The following is a 17059-nucleotide window of genomic DNA, read 5'->3' as shown; positions in this document are numbered from 1 at the left end:
ATGGATCCAAACAAGGGTTTCCTTTAATGGTCATTTGTCTTGTAAAGAATATAATACATTAACAGTACTAGAATTAAGAACATACACTGATAAATATGAATAAATACTGGTGAGCCACATTCACACAGCCATATGCAACGTCAGCTTCAGTCTTTTATATATTGCATTTGTGTTCACTGTAGAAACCTGCAAGCTGAGACGCTGCGCAGAGGGAACAGAGCCAACAATGAAGTTTGTACTGTAGATGCCCAGCTTTGCTTCGGGCTCTCCTGCAGTGCCCGTGTTGACCAAAGCGCCTCTGTGTACCTATTGCAGCAGTTTCACAACAGCAGCAGCGTGTGTGTGTGTGTGTGTGTGTGTGTGTGTGTGTGTGTGTGTGTGTGTGTGTGTGTGTGTGTGTGTGTGTGTGTGTGTGTGTGTGTGTGTGTGTGCGCGTTTTTGTGGCTGTGTGCAAGAAAGAGAAAAAAATCAGATGGAGCTGGGATTCGGGAGAGCTTTCACCGGCTGTGTGAATGCGGCCCAGAGAGGCTAAGCAACGAACAAACACACCCAGAGTATAAATGGATTGTAAGGAAAGGACTAGAGTAACGCGTGAGGAGATATGTAACGGAGGAAAGAGGGGGAAACATCTGTCACCGGCTCCTGCACTGCGTTTGTCTCAGTCATTCTTTCCTGACAATGATAAATCGTCTCAGCTCAGTTCCAGCGGTGTAATGCTCCACAGGTACCGCAAGGGGAAAGGCCGGGAGAATGAAATGGGAGTGAAAGAGAGTTCGGAATGGAAACGAAAACCCGTGAAAACAACGAAACGCGCAGAGAACTGTGTCTGTTTTCCTGTCATTTAGAAAACACTCAGCAGTCAGTCGATGCGATTGCGCCGTCGATGCCATTGACAGACTTAATAAGAGAACAAGACAGACTGCCTAATCATGAAATCAATAGTCTGTCTGTGTGCAACTGAAGAAGGACGGCAGCCACTGCATCGCTGTTGTCATGCTGTCATTACCGACTCTCTCTTTTTTTATTGCATGCGCCTCCTTCAAGCTGCTTTTTGACAAACAGACAAGGTGGAGTGTCAGCCCATCTTTCGACTGACCCGCTGCATGTTTGCTTGATTGATTCAGATGGACCTTTTGTTAAAACCCCTCCATATTTAGCCACATCTCAAAGAGCTAAATACTGAAAATCGAGCTGATTAGTGAAATTTCAGGCGTGAAGACGCCCCGAACATTTCACACCTCTCTTCGACTCAACGAGCAGAAACGGACCCACCGGCTCCCCCAAGGAGTCGCTCCCGCCTCTGACCTGAGAGACAGCTGGCCGAAACATCTTAACAAGCTCGATGTTATGATTATGATTTGCAATGATAAGGCTTTGTGGCTGTGTGTTTGTCTGCCCTCAGGCCTCCGACTGTAGCGCCTGGAGAGGAAAAGCGAGCCGAGTGGGAGTGAGGAAGATTAAAAGGAGGATTTTGAAAGGAACCAAACACTGTGTTTGAAGTCAGAGGAGGAACTGGTGTGTGTGTGTGTGTGTGTGTGTGCGTGTTTGAGCTCATTTAACATGTTTGAGGTAAAAACGCTTTTGTTTTGTATTCCTGTGAGAAGCGTTGATGGCTGGATTTAAAAGAGGGCATCTCTGCGTGAGGATCCCATGGTCTGTTTTTGTGCTACAAAATGATCCGCTTCAGTCACGTTGGATTTTGGTTTCTTCAACGTGCTTGCCTCGTGGATTTTAGGCTCGGAGCTCAACTCAGGTTCTTGCAACTTTATCACATTATTTTATTTTAGGTCTCGTCACGCGGCCGAACCTTTACCCAGCTGTAATTACCCTGTTTCTCAAGCATCAAGTCTGCAGTGAGAGGGTCGTCTGTCTGCCCTTCTGTTCACCCACCCATGGTCAATCTATTTTACAGGAGCGACAGGGGGCAGGGAGGGGGAGAGAAAGCAGCCTGACATCTGCAGAGCAACAGGGGTTTGATGGCTGTGACAGCCACCATGTACCCTCCTCTGACTGTCCATCAGCATTACCCTTCCCCTGTCATGGCAGCTCTGTGGTTGGGCTGATAATGCAGCTTGTTAATTAGGCATGCAGGAGATTAATTGAACTGATACAAAGGTGTACGATTACTGTTGTTGTCCCAGTCAAGGTGAGAGGAGACAAACAAAGGCAAAGATATCATCTGCAAATAGCAGACTTCGCCTCAACGCTGCTCATAACATGTAGCACGTAGAGAAATCATCCGGTGGCCGACTGGGACCGACCGGTGAACAAGAGTTTGGAAACTGAAAAATCTCATCTTATTCTGACTGAGGAATGTGCCGTACTGAGGCAGTCAGGATGCAACTGGGCAAAGAAGACTGAAAGCTAATTTTAGGTTATTTTGCGTGGTTAAAATGATGCTCAGAAATGTAAGAAGCTGTTTAAGATTTATTTTCTCAAAGACACGTTGAGACAAGTCCGTGGTAAGTCCAGGCTGCAAGAAAGCGAGCGAGAGCAAGACATTCAGCAGAAAGTAGGTAAGCTGTTCTCATCCTTTTGAGCTTTCCACTCCTGTCTCTGTAGGATGACAAAGTTATACTACAAATATACCTTCAGACACAGGCATATTTTTGCAATGATAGCCATGCTAACTGCCCTCTTTGCTAATATAACGATACAAAAGACAAAGCACTACATGGCTTTGTAGTGCTTTGCGTATGGAGCACAGGCACCATATGCTGAGGCTACAGTGATCAGTGCAACTTAGTTTTACCATTTACTGCATGTCTTCCTCTTCTCTCTGTACAAAAAGACCTTAAATCAGCTTAAGTCAGGATCTGTAAGTACTAGTTTTACAAAAACCACCAAAAATAAATAAATAAATTGGGCTCAAAATTCTGATCCATGCAGCCTCAGGTGGAAGCTACAGTACTGAAAACATTAACGTTCTGTTCAAAATAAAATTGTAAAAAAGAAGAGGAAAGTGGATCGGCAAAGATGGATGAATCCTTCAAAAGCACATAGGTACTAAAGGAGTAAGAAAAAAAGATCCAGCAAAAGATAAAGAAACATCAAAGCTAGACATGCCAGAATGAGGGTCATAATCCCACAAGCACAAACCTCGAGGGTCGGCTTTAAAAAGAAGAGCAACGATTTATCTGGACAGTAAAGCTGAGAGAAGACAGAGCAAAGCGTTCTTTCTTTCTTTTTTTGTTCAGTCCACCTCAATCTCCTCTTTAAAGCACAACACGCGGCACGGCCATCTTCAGGTGGGAGTTTCTGTCTGACTCAGAAACAGCAAGCCTTAACCTCACTGACCCTTTCCATGGTCAACAACGGCCTCAGCCGCCATCACTCTTTCGTATCGTAAAAACACATGAACGCCGAGTTCCTACACTCAACGATACAGCTTCATATTCCCTGTGATAATGTTCGACCCCAGTCAGTCAGTACAGCTCTGACAAATGGCTTCACATCAGTCAGTGTATGTCTGAGTTGGTTAGGTCTGTTCAACTCAATCAGCTGTTGGGGGGAGATAATTTTACCGACAATCGATAAAAGCAAATATTATTGAGCAACCTAATGTGATGTGTAACTTATCTGATAAAATCATGTTGGATCTGTCTTCACTTTTTTTGTCATTTTAGTTGCTAGAGCAACACTAAGTACATGTCAGTAGGAAAGTTAACACAAGAAACAGGACTGCAGTGAATTTTACTGGTGATCCAGAAATCCACCTCATCTGTAAGCCACGAAAAAGAGGTTATATCATATCAGTGTGTTTGAAGATTGATTATAAAGAAAGAGAACAAAAAACAAAAAAACAAAACAAATGGGGATTGGATGTATTTACTTTGATGAAACATGAGATGGTTTCTTACATAAAACACTCAGGAAAATCAGTTTGATAAGTTGGTTATCTCAAAAACAGCTGATTGGGGAAACCATCTGTTTCCTTTTTATGAAAAAAAAAGCACAAACATTTCCTGTACAGTGGAGGTATAAAGTACATTTGCTCCAATTAGATTTGATTGTGTGTCTTACCTTCAGTCTACCTGTCATATTAGAAGCTTATATAGACTCAACATCAAGATGAATGCATTTGAATTTTTGCATTATTTGAACTCAACTCACTTTTTCCAGAGTAGACTGATAACAGCGACTCAAGGGTTTTCTGAAACTAGAATTGGGTGCACAGGTGTGAATTCATTGGAGATTTTATTGAATCCATAGAAGACTTAGATTTGAGAAATGGAAATATGCTTTATCACTATTCTGTTAAAAAACCCCAACTCTTCCAAGTTTGAGCTAGCTTGTGACTTGAGCTAAATTAAAGTAATTTGTAGGTAGTCGTCTATTTAGTCATTTATGTGTACAATAGGGCTGAATGACAAAAGTAAAACGTGATCATGTAGAACGCTGTGACAATTGTGTGACTTGTGATGAGTAAACCAATAATTCACAACCGTCACAGTGTTTCTGCTTCACCTTGCAGCAACCAGACCCAGTAGCCAACGAAGAATCTGTCCTTTAAAAAAAATATTAATCATGATTTCCATCTGAACATCATCTGTACCGTTTCCAGCAGATTTCTCATTATGGAAAGCTTGAACATGAGTTGGTTTATCATTTTCTCTGAACATCCAAATTGATTTTCCGTCGTCTGAGTGCGACTGTTAAATCGCTGAAGCTTGTTTAGGTGATCTGGACAAGACAAACGAATGAACAGACGGATGAGTTTGAGAAAATCCACTGGACATTTTTACTTGTGCAACTAATTGTTGCATCATATTTTCATACTAAATCCATATTGCAGTGATATTTCTGGCACGACGAACGTTTGAAAACTTTTCACTGGAACTTCTGTGTTGGGATTTTAGTTACTCACTTAAATGTTAGCTTAAGTTAAATTCGCTTAAGTTCAGCAGATGAAATCACAGTGACTCAAGATATCTTCACATGGAGCAGGAAGACTGTCTAAATCTTATGACCCTCACCGTTCTACTTCCCCTTTATGAGAACAGAAAACAAATGTGGAAGTTTTGAGCTGAGTTGAGACAATCGGTATCAAATGTGCAGGTTAACCCTGGAAGTGATAGGGAGTGGGTGGGGAGAGAAGGTGTTGGCACACCTTCAACCGTTCGGGATGCCTCAGATGATTTATTTAGGTGAGCCAGAAATCGGAGCCATTATCCATTTTTCCTCTGGGCTTTCATCATCTGATCTAAAGCAACTGTCTCACACTGACAAGAAAAATACAACGCTAACAATCAAATAACTCAATTACAACCGCCTCTGGTTGAAAAATCAGCGAAATCTGTATCAGAACGACGCAGCGGCGGCGGCGCTGCGAGTCCGCAGCAGTGTCTTACAAAGGGGCAAACGGAAAAGCAGCAGGATCAGGAGATAAACACAGAGCATTTGTAAAAAATAACTGTTCGATAGACAAAAGGCTCAAGTCAATATCTTGACGTCTCCCATTGACTCGTCTGACTTTGATACGGCATTTTCAGTGATGTCACCCCTATTTACAGTTCATACTAAAACCACTTCTCGCCAAACAAAGTCCATACTCAAACTAAAATTTTTTTTTTCTTTTCGTACTCAAAAAAACCCAAAAAACAAAAAAAAAAACAGGTCAAGGGCTGAGCTCAAAGGGAGAGTTACTGGAACATGTGAGAGGACAGACAAAGGAGCTGGAGCCCAAAAATGAAACAAAGAAAAGGAAGAAGAAGGGATGTCAATGTGGTTGTTAAGAGTCCTGGCTATACCTTGGCAGCACTTTGGCAGGCCTCAGAGGGGAGTAATAAGCAGGTTGCCTCTGTGCACCAGGGGGTGAGGAGGTGGGTGGGGGAGTAAGGGCAGAACAGAAAGGGGGGCAGGGAGTTTATGGGCTGAGAGTTTGAAGTGGTATTTGGGGAAATGAGGACAACGGGGAGACAGGCAAGCTGCAGGTTGCAGCAGGGAGGAAAAAAAAGAAAAAAAAAAAGAGGGTGCCAATCTTTTTTCTTGTGTTTTTTGGTTCAGAAACGGACGTGGTTGTGGCCTTGGTTGAACTCCCCTCCGTGGTGTCCCCCCTCTCTGTGGCCATGCCGCTTGTGCTTCCTGCGCTCCCTCCTCGCCTTGTGGTGGTGGCGTCGGTAACGGTGGGCCCGCCGAGCTGGCGAAACAAGAGAGAGAGAGAGAGACAGAGAAAAAAAACAGTGTGATTTATTAAAGTGGAATTCTAGAGTTAAAAAAAGAGAAAAACCAGGAAGACAGACATGCATCCCAGGGGGAACATCACAGGCTTTCAGGTGGATTGTCGAAGGCAGGTGGAACCAGGTAGGACGCAAGGGAGAGGGGATCAAAGAGCAGCAAGGTCAGAGCGTCCCATTCTCCGTGCAGAGTGTCTGAAACACTGAGGGGTTATCTGTTTAATCTCACACTGTGTGGACCGGGCGCCTTTAGCAAGCGCGCGCCGAGATAGCCACCCACTCCCATCCTCTGTGAGAGCTCGTCCCGGGGTGCGGTGCCAAATCGCATCGGTCCGACATGTCATCTGCGATGAACGCTTACAAATTTTATAACTTGCGGCGCGTCAAAACAGCCCGCTTCCACACATTAGGAGTCAGAAGAAGCGATGCCGTCTTTATCAGTTTGAACAGAAGCTACATTATTTCAGTATTTCATCATTACTGTCACTCTCTGAGCAGAGCGATGTGAAACGCGAGCCTCGGCTTGTAGAATATTAAAGTGAATCTTGCTCCTTATGTGTCCTCTTGAAGAGGAAAGACATTCTGCTTCCTGTGTAATCTGAGTCAAATCTGATCAGAACAAAATTAACTCGAAATGCTAAACAAGAGGAAGGTGTGTGACGGAGGGAGAATATTTTACATCAGGGGTGTCCAGAGTCAGCCCTCCAGAGTCCTGATAGGTTTAGTTCTCTTCCTGGTTGTAGTTGCTACCTCCTCTGCATGTTCTGCAGAGGCCTGCAAATGAGCCATCATTTGACTGAGGTGTGTTGGACCAGGGGAAGAAATGTAACATGCAGGATATACCAGCTCTCGAAGACTGACAGAACACCCCGAAAAGGATGAGGTATGAAATCTGACATTTTATAGGGCCTTGCAAAGTATCGACTCAGGTGGGCTAGAGATAACTCTAGAGATTTTGTTTGTAAAAAAAACAAACATTTTTTCTAAAATAATTTTTCACAGTGTTGTTACTGTGTTATGGTGTGTCACCTAAAATCCCATGAAAATACATTGAACACAGTGATTATAACAGAAAGTGAAAGGGTTTAAGATGGATGAGCGAGTGCCTGACTGTTTTATTCCTGCGTTTTGCATCGTGAACATGCAAAATATAGAGTAAAAAAGGCTGAACATTTTCCCTTTCAGCACACATCTGTTCTATTGCATTGAGTCTGTACCTGTTGTAAAACATGTTTTTAAAGGAAAAAAACCCCAAAAAACAACCTTGAGCATAACGCACTTCAAAGGATACCCAATCACTTCTGAGCAAAGCCCAGGGGAATTAATTCAGGCCACAGCCACGGTAATGTTTTTGCTTGCAATTATTAATAATGAGAGCAGGGCTGGCGAGCCACAACGCTCACAGTGACAGCCGAGCCTCAGGGCTGCTAATGTAGGTTCGATGTTCGGGACCCGTGGCGGGGAACGTGCTAAAAATAAAACAAACGAAAGTACAGCTTTAAGTAACGTCTGTGAGAACCGTGCTGCGTGAAACTCACATCTTATGCAGATGATTTTGGGTCGGTCCCACTTGCCGTTGGCACGACACTTAGCAGTGGGAACATGGCGCTGCAGGAAGCCGTCGCCGCACTGGTAGCGCACTATGGAGTGGATGTCGTAGTGGGAACGCTTCCGACCAATTAGAAAGGCGTTGTCCACGCTGGGAGGGGCGCCGCAAAGCACTGGAGAGACACAAGGGGCACAAAGAGGACAAGTTCAGAGCAGGGGAATCCAGGGCGAAAAAAAAGACAGCTGGGCCTGACTGAGGCGAGCACAAAGGTCCTGGATTAATCAGTTTCAAAAACATCGAGCCGGGCTTAAACAAAGCAGCTGATTTATGCCAGGATTAGGTACACGCTCACTGATGCCTTCAAAAGACCATGAGCCAATGCTGATGCGGACAAATGTTGAACAACATATAAACATGGATTTTTTTGCAGCATTTCAAGCTCAGAAGGATTAGGAGAAGTGAAAAAGTCACTTCACAAACACATTTGAGAAAAAAAAACTGATAACTATAAACTACAACAGGTCATATAGCAAAAAAGTATACAGATAAATCATATTGCAAAAACTAACCTTTCCCTTGCTACCCCCCAATGTTATTATCTAGAATCAAGTAATAGTAAAATTTACTAAAATTACTGGTGTGCTAAAATTGTTAAACTTTCAATTGTCATTTATTGGAAAATGTTCTTTTAGCCCATTTGAATATTTATGTAAACAGTGCAGTATAGTGCTAAAACTAGAACTACCTTATAGGTTTAACAGCTAAAATCAATTAGCTAAATAACTTGGCTACAAAACATTGTTTAGATGTTGTTGATGTGCAGCAGCTGTAATGCTTTAAATACCCATTCCATTTCTGATGAGTGAGCGCTCTCTGTCATTTAGAGCAGTAGAAAAACAACAAGAGCGACTTTTAATACCTTTAAGATATAAAATAATAATTTTAAAAAATGTGCTCCCGGTTTTATGACAAAGCAATAACTTGAAAGAAATAAACTAATAATGAAAAATGAAAAGATTATACTTCAATGCATATGTGCCTAACTTACTTATTTATTTTTTTATTAAACTCAAAGAGACTACTTCAAAGTAAATGATGCAGGTTGATGCATTAATAGATGAAAAATGATTGGTGGAAACAAACAGATTTTTCAGTATTTCACTTGCCAATCAAAGATCAGGCTGACTGCAGGTAATAATCTTTAGGCTTTATTAATATTATTTTAATCCGTAAAACAACACAAAGTAAGATAGACTTGAGAAAAAGATTAAATGTTTTTGAAGTCTTCTTTTTAAACACTTAACCAACGATGATTGTTAACCTGATTTGGGGCCGGCTGACTTCACAGAACACAACTCAAAACTTAGATATCACTTCTTTAGCAAATACAAAATCTAAAAACATCCCGTCTTACTTCCTCTATCTAGATTTTAAAAACAGTTTCCAAGTTGTCTGCTTTAGCTTGGTTATGCCCCCTCTTCATTACACAAATAGTCTTTAAATTGCAAGGATCTTATGGGTTCATCATCCCTACAAAATCCCAAATTTAAGGACACATACAGACACACATTCAGACTTTGGCTTACAGTTTTCTTAGAGCATTACCGCACTGCAAGCATCATAATCTGGATTTCGTTTCTGCAGGACAGCAAAGTCAGTGTAAGACTTGAGTGTGAGTGGGCGCCTGTCAAGGTAAAAATGCAATTTCGACATATGAGAAGAGGAGCGAGGATAAGGAAAATGTTTACAGAAGCTGCAGGAGATGGGACCGACACGCTGTGCAGAGACTGACAGGATGGGAAAGCCACAGGGAAGCACTCCAACAGTCTCCTGCGGTAATGCTGGATGGGCTGAGACTGTCTGGTTAGGAGTCACAGAGCTGACACTCAGCTGTCACCTGCTTTACATGTAATGGGGAATAATCTCCGTTACATGCATCTATTCTACACTTAAAAGCTAATGCAAACACAACTCACAGGTAGATCTTAACTAAATATTAGTGATGGACATTCAGGATCAGTTCTGAACTAATCACAATGGTACAGTTTTATCTCATATTAATCCTGAACTGCATGTCTTTTTAGGTAGAATTGGCTAAAAATCATCATCATCATCAACAACAACTTTACGTAGCGCTGTAACACCAGCTGCACCTGAAACAAAGTACCGAGCACCACGAATAGATAAATAATATAAAGAAGACATTAAAAACATGCATGTAGACAGAAAAAATCTATACAAAAAAAAATTGTACTAAAAAGTACTGTTAAATTCAACAAGTGAGAAAAATCAAACGTTAAGAATTAATAGGTTTTTTTTTGTGTCATCAAAGCTTTTGGTACCTTTGTTGTTAATACTCTGCACAACTACCACTCTTCCATAGGACAGCATTCAGTTTTCTCCAATAACTTTTGCTCAGACTTGTTGATTCACTTTTGTGTTGGCTTGTTTATGCTTTTTGAATCATTAACCTATCGAAGTACAGTACAGACCAAAAGTTTGGACACACAGTTGTGTCCAAACTTTTGGTCTGTACTGTACATCAGTAGGCTAATAGGTACTCGTATGCATTTTTAGTTTTTTGGTGGAGTTCACCACATTTTTTTCATTAAAAATGTAAAAGGTTAATAATGTCATGCATAACAGGGCTCCTATGGGTCTGCGTGATTTTTCACAAGATACATTGCTGGTCGATCAACCACTGACTCATCTAACCAGCATCAGTGAAGCTGAAGAAACTCTACATGTTAATGTTTGTGATGGCGGTATAAATATCACCTTGTTTTCCTGGGAAAATGTCAGAACCCGGGTTCTTCTGGGCTCCAATGGCTGTTTTGGAGATTTGATAAACTCAAGATGTCACCCCTGTCTGTTGTTCTCCAACTGTGAGTTTTGGAGATTTTCTTTACCTCACCTAACATCCTGGTCACGGGCAAGATAAACACAATATATGTCATCTACCTTGGTGATCAGTGGTGATGAGAAATGTCCTGAGTCACATCATATTTATAGTCCAGAGAAACAGAGGGCTACTAATTAGTCATAAATGAATAAATACAAGTATGAATGAAAATGCTTTACTTTCATTTCAAATGGATTATTAGAGCAGGCGCCACCAGTGATTCTGCTCAAAACAATTCTTTCCAGAAGACGAGATTTTCCTCCAATGAAGAAATGTACTCAAATTAAACGTTCTGTTTTATAAATTGTTCATGCTCGACTTTGCTGCTGCAATAAAAGATTAATATATTGTCAGGCGTTCTTCGCATCATGTTACCATTAAATGCGGCATGGTGCCAATAAATGTGACTTTCACTGCAAATATTGTCCGACTGTCAAACTACCGCCGATTTCTTCCGTGAACTTTATTCGTGCATCACAGGAATAACCAAATATGCAATCAGAATATCTTTGTAAGTTTTCCCAACGTAAATGATTTAACACCCTCTAAAAGGCGAAGCAGTATCATTAATTCAGATGGAAATCCTAATGCCACATTTACAGTTTAATGGGTTGTGAAAGAAGAAGGGAGGGGAAAATCAGACTCTTTTTGACACAGGAAAATCACCGAGTCAACGAAGACTGATGGCTAAAAGGTAGTTTTCTCTTTGCCTACAAGCCTTTTCCCCATGTGGAGTTTATTTTCTTTCTTTTTTTTAATTTTGCAGCGATGGCAAGACAAGTCAGATATACTGAAAGATGGATGAAAGCAAATGTCACTAAACCCAGAAGAAGCAACCAAAGCAGAGATTTCACAGAGCACTTTTTAAGTCAGAAAAGGTCTTTGCAGCATAAAGCCCTGGATGTCAAACTCTATAAGTCAGAATGAAAAGATCTACACCAGAAAATCCACAAAAAATGTTGTTCACAAGGTAGCGGCACACCGGAGGCGCAGGCATACGCCTGGAAACTGCAGGACTACGTTGACTATTTTACACATTTTCCTCTTGTACATACATTTAAATAATACTAAAAATGTACACTTCATAAAGCTTACCCAGACACATTTGTTTATGTTTTCTAAAAGTTGCATACATTGGCTGTGTTTATTCATGCTGTGAGCAGCTACAGAGGGATTATTTGCGCCTTTATTCCTGTGTAGCGGGGGGTTGTCAGTGTGAGGCGGAGGAATGCGAAGAGCTGCAGACAGCTTGATGCTGGGTCCTCTCAGCGCTCCTTTACGGCCTCAAAGCATCTGCACACCAACTGACAATGACGACAGGGAAAAACAAGAGAGATGTAAAGTGGCTGCATGTGTGCATTTTCGACCAGGGGAGAGAGAGAGAAGCTCACGTGGAAGAGCTTCATGTTGACAGATTCACTTTTTTGTTACTAAAGACCAAAATGCAAAATGCTCGTCTTTGTGAATGTTGCAGGTGACAGGCTGCTGGGGGCAACTGAGAGGTGATGGTTTCATTTGTGCAGCGCTGTTAAAACGCAGAGATACAAAGCGATTTTTTAAAACAACGTCCCCAAACTGGAGTAGGCCTGAGCTGTTCTCCTATAGCACTCTTATCATCTCTGTGCAGTTTTGAGCTTTCCTTCGCTAGATGAACATGTGAATCTTTCTTAGAGCATAAACAAACGCTAACTACACATTGCAAAAGCACAAAACCTTAAAGTATTTTTGGTCTAGAATCCAGTGTAAATCTGCGACAGACTGGCGACCTGTCCAGGGTGACCCCGCCTCTCGCCCGGAACGTTAGCTGGAGATAGAGACCAGCACCCCTCCTGACCCCACTAGGGACAAGGGGGTTAGACAATGGATGGAGGAATCTAGTGTAAATATCTTAGTGCACTTGAAATAAGACAAAATTAAGTTCAAAGTAACTTTTTAGAAAGAAATGGAGATTGTTTTAAGTAAATAATTCTTTAATATTGATGAAAAAGTATTAGTTTCACTGGCAGATTATTTCACTTATAACTTTTTCATCACCATTAAGAAATTACTGACTTAATACAATGTCTCATATCTTGCTGAAAAGTTGCTTGTAAGTTAGTTTTGTCTCATTTCGAGTGTACTACGATATTTGCACTAGAACCAAAAATACTGAAGAAACACAAAAATCTTAGTGTGTCCTGCAAAAGTTTTCAGACCCCTCAAACTTTTTAAGATATTCTTAGATTCTTGTGTGAGTCCAACACAGAGTGGCTTTTGGCAAATTGAAAGAGACTAAACAGAGGTTTTTCAAGCAGTGAATTTCTTCTGGCCACGTTTCCATCAATGTTACGTTTGTTTAATACGCAACATTCTCCCACCTGAGCTGCAGATCTCCGCAGCCCCACCAGAGATACCAATTACTCAGCCTTACAATGCATATAAACCGCCAGGTTCTGGTTTCCCACCTTTAATGCTTCTTTGCATATCCCAGTTGTCATTTCTGCCACTTTGCTTTTCTTGAGACTTTTAGACTATGGAAATTCTCAAAAAGAGACTAAAAAACAAGAGGAGCTGAAGAACTATGGAGGGCTCACAGGACACCATGCAAATTCCGCTTCCAACCTATAGGACACAATAATCCATCAAAAGTGTAACAATTTCAGACTGCATGTCCTCTGAAGGTGAATCCCCCTCACACTTTTCTTTTTTTTCTTTTTTTATGAAAGAGCTCAAAGCAAATGACTGAGATTTCCCGGGCAGGCTTTCCAAATTCAAATGCACAGCCTAACCCCTAATAGGTCTAGTTTTCCAATTTTCCTCAAAATGCTAATTAGTGGTGCATTATTGTCATAATAAAAATGTAAAAAAAAAACATACTTTTACTAAAATATGTTAACACACTCTATCTCGTCTACGAAAATGCAATATGTAGAATTTGACACCAAGTTTAGCAACTTAATATTATGTATTTGTAATGAAACTGTAATCCAAAGGTAAACAATTTTACCAGTTTCAACAAGTAGATCACTAATGAGGCTCGGTATTTGAACAGCATCTAAAAAGACTGTTTTGTCTGTACATATATATGCATATAATGTTACTCATTTTAATCTCTTTCCTCTTCTGAGTTAAGCAGGAAGAAAAATCATTGCCGGCTGCGTGATGCGCCTCCTTGGCTGCCTCCCAGGTGGTCGATCAATGTCTGATAGGTTCATGTGATGAGAAGACAAACAGATCACCTGAGCGGGGGTAATTAGAAATCCGGCAGGGAACTCGCAGCGTGGCGCTGACAAACTCCACTGATCGGACAAGACAGTGCACGGGGTTACTTGGAGTGGAGAAGGGGCTGACGGCGGGGAGTAGCGGGAAGATGAAAAGATTCTGGTGATTTCAAGTGACTGATTGAGGTCAGAGGTGGGCCCGATGCTGGGGACTTGTGAGAGTGTGCTTCAGAGGTGGTGCAACACCTTCCTTGTGAAGGAAATAGCTCTGCGCTTATTCTGAAATGGAGCAGGACCGCCTCCAGAGGGCTCCACGTTACGTCAGCGACAGAAGGAACGCTCTCTGTGTTTTGGAGAAGCAGACTTGATTTGGTTAAATTATCATAGTGACTGTCTAAAAAAGGGCCGAGCTTTCTCCTTTAAAGCTCTTTACTGCGACATCCTCAGCAAAACTTTTAATTAGTTGTAGATCTATTTGTGTTTTTGGTTTCTCATCTCCATTACCATAAAGCCTAGTGTTTTAAAACAACCAGTTAATTTTTGATTTAAAGATCAGTCAAAGAGACGCGCAGAGAAATTGGCTGATGACCAGAAATTCACTGGTACAGGCTGGACAAAAAGTCAAAAATCTTTCACCGATGTGTCATTTGTTGGTGCTTCCTGGTCGCACTGACAAAAAACACTTGTGGTGTGGAAGTTGTCGTTAAAAGAAGGAGGCTCATATGCCAGTATCTTAGCCTTTGATCATAAATGCGTCCTGTATGTAAATCAGTGGCAGTTTTCTGGCTGTAGAACAGAGAGAAACCTCAACAGGTGACAAGAAGTTCACAAAGGGACAAACCGATTAATATGTTTGCTCTGTTGTCTATGAAGACCAAGCTTTATAAGAATAATTTGAGCAGCTTGCTGAAAGTTGCCTAATGTCAATGAAAGAGGATGATGAGACTCTGAAGAGCTGAACATGTCCTGATTGAAGAGGCTCAGAGGTAATCTCTTCCTCCTTACGGGAGACGTGTGTAATGTAAAGTATGACATAGTCAGGGTGTTCATCATCATTTTAAGTTTTTTTTTTTTTTTTTTTTATCAATCCCTGAGGTTTAACAGCAGAGGGGCTGGAACACGTCTGAACTGATTTATATATATATATATATATATATATATATATATATATATATATATATATATATATATATATATATATATAAAAAATAAAAAAATCTGAAGAACTTTTGCTCACCTTTTTTTATACCTCATAATTGCACTTTTAAGTCTCAAACTGAGAAGAGGAGCACAGTTGTTTCCACTGTATCCGTCTTGCTCAGCCCCTGCTCCTCAGTCTCACTCTTTAAATTTGATGAATTTCTCCTCCATCCTGCTGAGTGCTGCTCCGTACTGCAGCCCCAGGCTCTCACCTGTTCCCTTCTTGCAGACGTAGGGCAGATTGTAGTTGCAAGGCACGTCGTTCCATTTGCCGTTCTCGTGGGCGATCATTACCACGCAGTCCTCTCCTCCGGCAAAAAAATTGTCAGGCTGGTTTTCCCGCCAGTTTTCGTATTGCTACAGACGCAAAGAAACGTACACATGCAGAAAGTTAAGAATGACAACAGCTGAATAAAAAACTAAACAAAACATGTGTTGAATGTTTTTGATGATACAGTTTTACTCACTATGGGAAGCAATAAGATCTCATTAAAACGGCATTAGATTTCTTGTCAAAGTGTCATCCATCTCTAAAAGTGATTTCTAGTTGTCTGCTGCAATGGGTTTGTGCTTTCTGTCAGCTCTGAAGTGCTTTGAAACAGATGCTATGTTTGAGATGTTTATTTTGAAGTGAGAAAGGAAGTAGTTCTTGTGCTGCCCTGATATGTCGACAGAGTCAGCTAATAAAGATTTGGTAGGACTTGCTGATAAAATTTGGTTACATTAAGATTAGAAAAGCATCCATTACCTTAAAATAGTTTTTGTGGGAGTACTTTGGGTTATCTGCAGAACAGATAAATGGTGGCAGGCGAACAAAATGAGGTAAAAACAATTTGCAAGTAGTCTGAGAAAACCACACCCGGCATCTGCTACAATGTAGCTTCCTGCTGGAACTAAAGGGCCATTTCAGTTTTCTTAAGGTGTCTGGGATCCACTAGATCAGGCTTAATTTAATTTTAAACAATTTGTAATTCATAAAACCTCTACAGTATTTGTGGAAAGAAACAAATGTATTTTTCCAAAAATACAACCAAAATTCTCATGAAACCAGGATTGCGCAGTCTGATCCAAGTATCTGTTCACAGTACTTGGATTTTATAAAGTTCTTACTGCATTTACTGCTGTGTTTGCTTTCATTGGTGTGGACTATTTTCCAATATTTACCTTTAGTTTAAATATTTACCTTTAATATAAACCTTTAGTTTTGTATTAATGTTACTGACAACTTCTGCAATGATGTTGGCAACAAATAAAGGGCTTGGTTTTAATGTTGAGACAGTTTGTGTGTCAGCAGTGAAGCAAAAAATAAATCCAAGTGCATATCATATAAATCGATACATGCTAACGGTAGAGGAAATTACATTTAAGACAACAGAGTCTAAACAGGAAAACTCAATTCTGATAAGTGATTCGTTACATGATAATCAAGTTTATTTTTTTTAAAAAGTATATCAGTGATCATGATATTTTTTTGTATAAATTAGATATTATTTTGTGTCTCATCACATCCCTTATATGTAGCATTTTAAACTCTGCTGGTTGGCAGTAATTGCTTCCTCACCAGGTCTGTCTTGTCCGTCCACTGAAAGTCATCCTCCACTGTACGATCGTTCAGCCCAATCCAGGTATTGTCGTGGCTCAGACCTGCGTCAGATGTAAGACAAATGAATAAATCAAGTCTTAGAAATCTTATATTTAACAAACACTTTTGCCAAAATGTAACGGTGTTCTCCAAGTCTGTCTAAAACACAAAGAATGTATGATCGCATATGATTTTAATGTCCAAAAACATTTATTAGGTTGAGAAATTAAGTTTCCTGCGTTAAGACTGAAGGTCCTACTTATTGGCTGCAGCAGAGAGACAATAACAGCAACCAGCAATGTCTGAGATGCATAAAGGATGACTGTTCAGTGTTTTTTTTTTTTTGTTGTTTTTTGTGAATGAAATTTCCCTAATGGAATTTTGGCTTAAACTCATTTGCATGTGTGGGCGTGCAAAAGTCCCTGCACATACTGTACATATTAAAATTTC

At 40.7% G+C, this 17059-nt stretch overlaps 1 protein-coding gene across 1 annotated transcript in view; it reads right to left on the bottom strand.

Moving 5' to 3' along the window:
- Window positions 1-401: 401 nt before the first annotated feature.
- Window positions 402-17059, bottom strand: part of ncan (neurocan) — a 178118-nt gene continuing 161460 nt past the window's right edge. Inside the window, exons 13-16 of the mRNA XM_005795699.2 lie at window positions 16589-16671; window positions 15240-15384; window positions 7715-7897; window positions 402-6139 (exon numbers count right to left, since the gene is read on the bottom strand). Coding sequence (XP_005795756.1) covers window positions 6003-6139; window positions 7715-7897; window positions 15240-15384; window positions 16589-16671 — 548 coding nt within the window. The 3' untranslated portion in view covers window positions 402-6002. The remainder of the gene's footprint in view (window positions 6140-7714; window positions 7898-15239; window positions 15385-16588; window positions 16672-17059) is intronic.

The sequence above is a fragment of the Xiphophorus maculatus genome, chromosome 9 (genome assembly GCF_002775205.1).
Source record: "Xiphophorus maculatus strain JP 163 A chromosome 9, X_maculatus-5.0-male, whole genome shotgun sequence".
Lineage (NCBI taxonomy): Eukaryota > Metazoa > Chordata > Actinopteri > Cyprinodontiformes > Poeciliidae > Xiphophorus > Xiphophorus maculatus.
The sequence above is the reverse complement of the archived record's forward strand: the minus strand, read 5'-3'. Positions and strand labels throughout refer to the sequence as shown.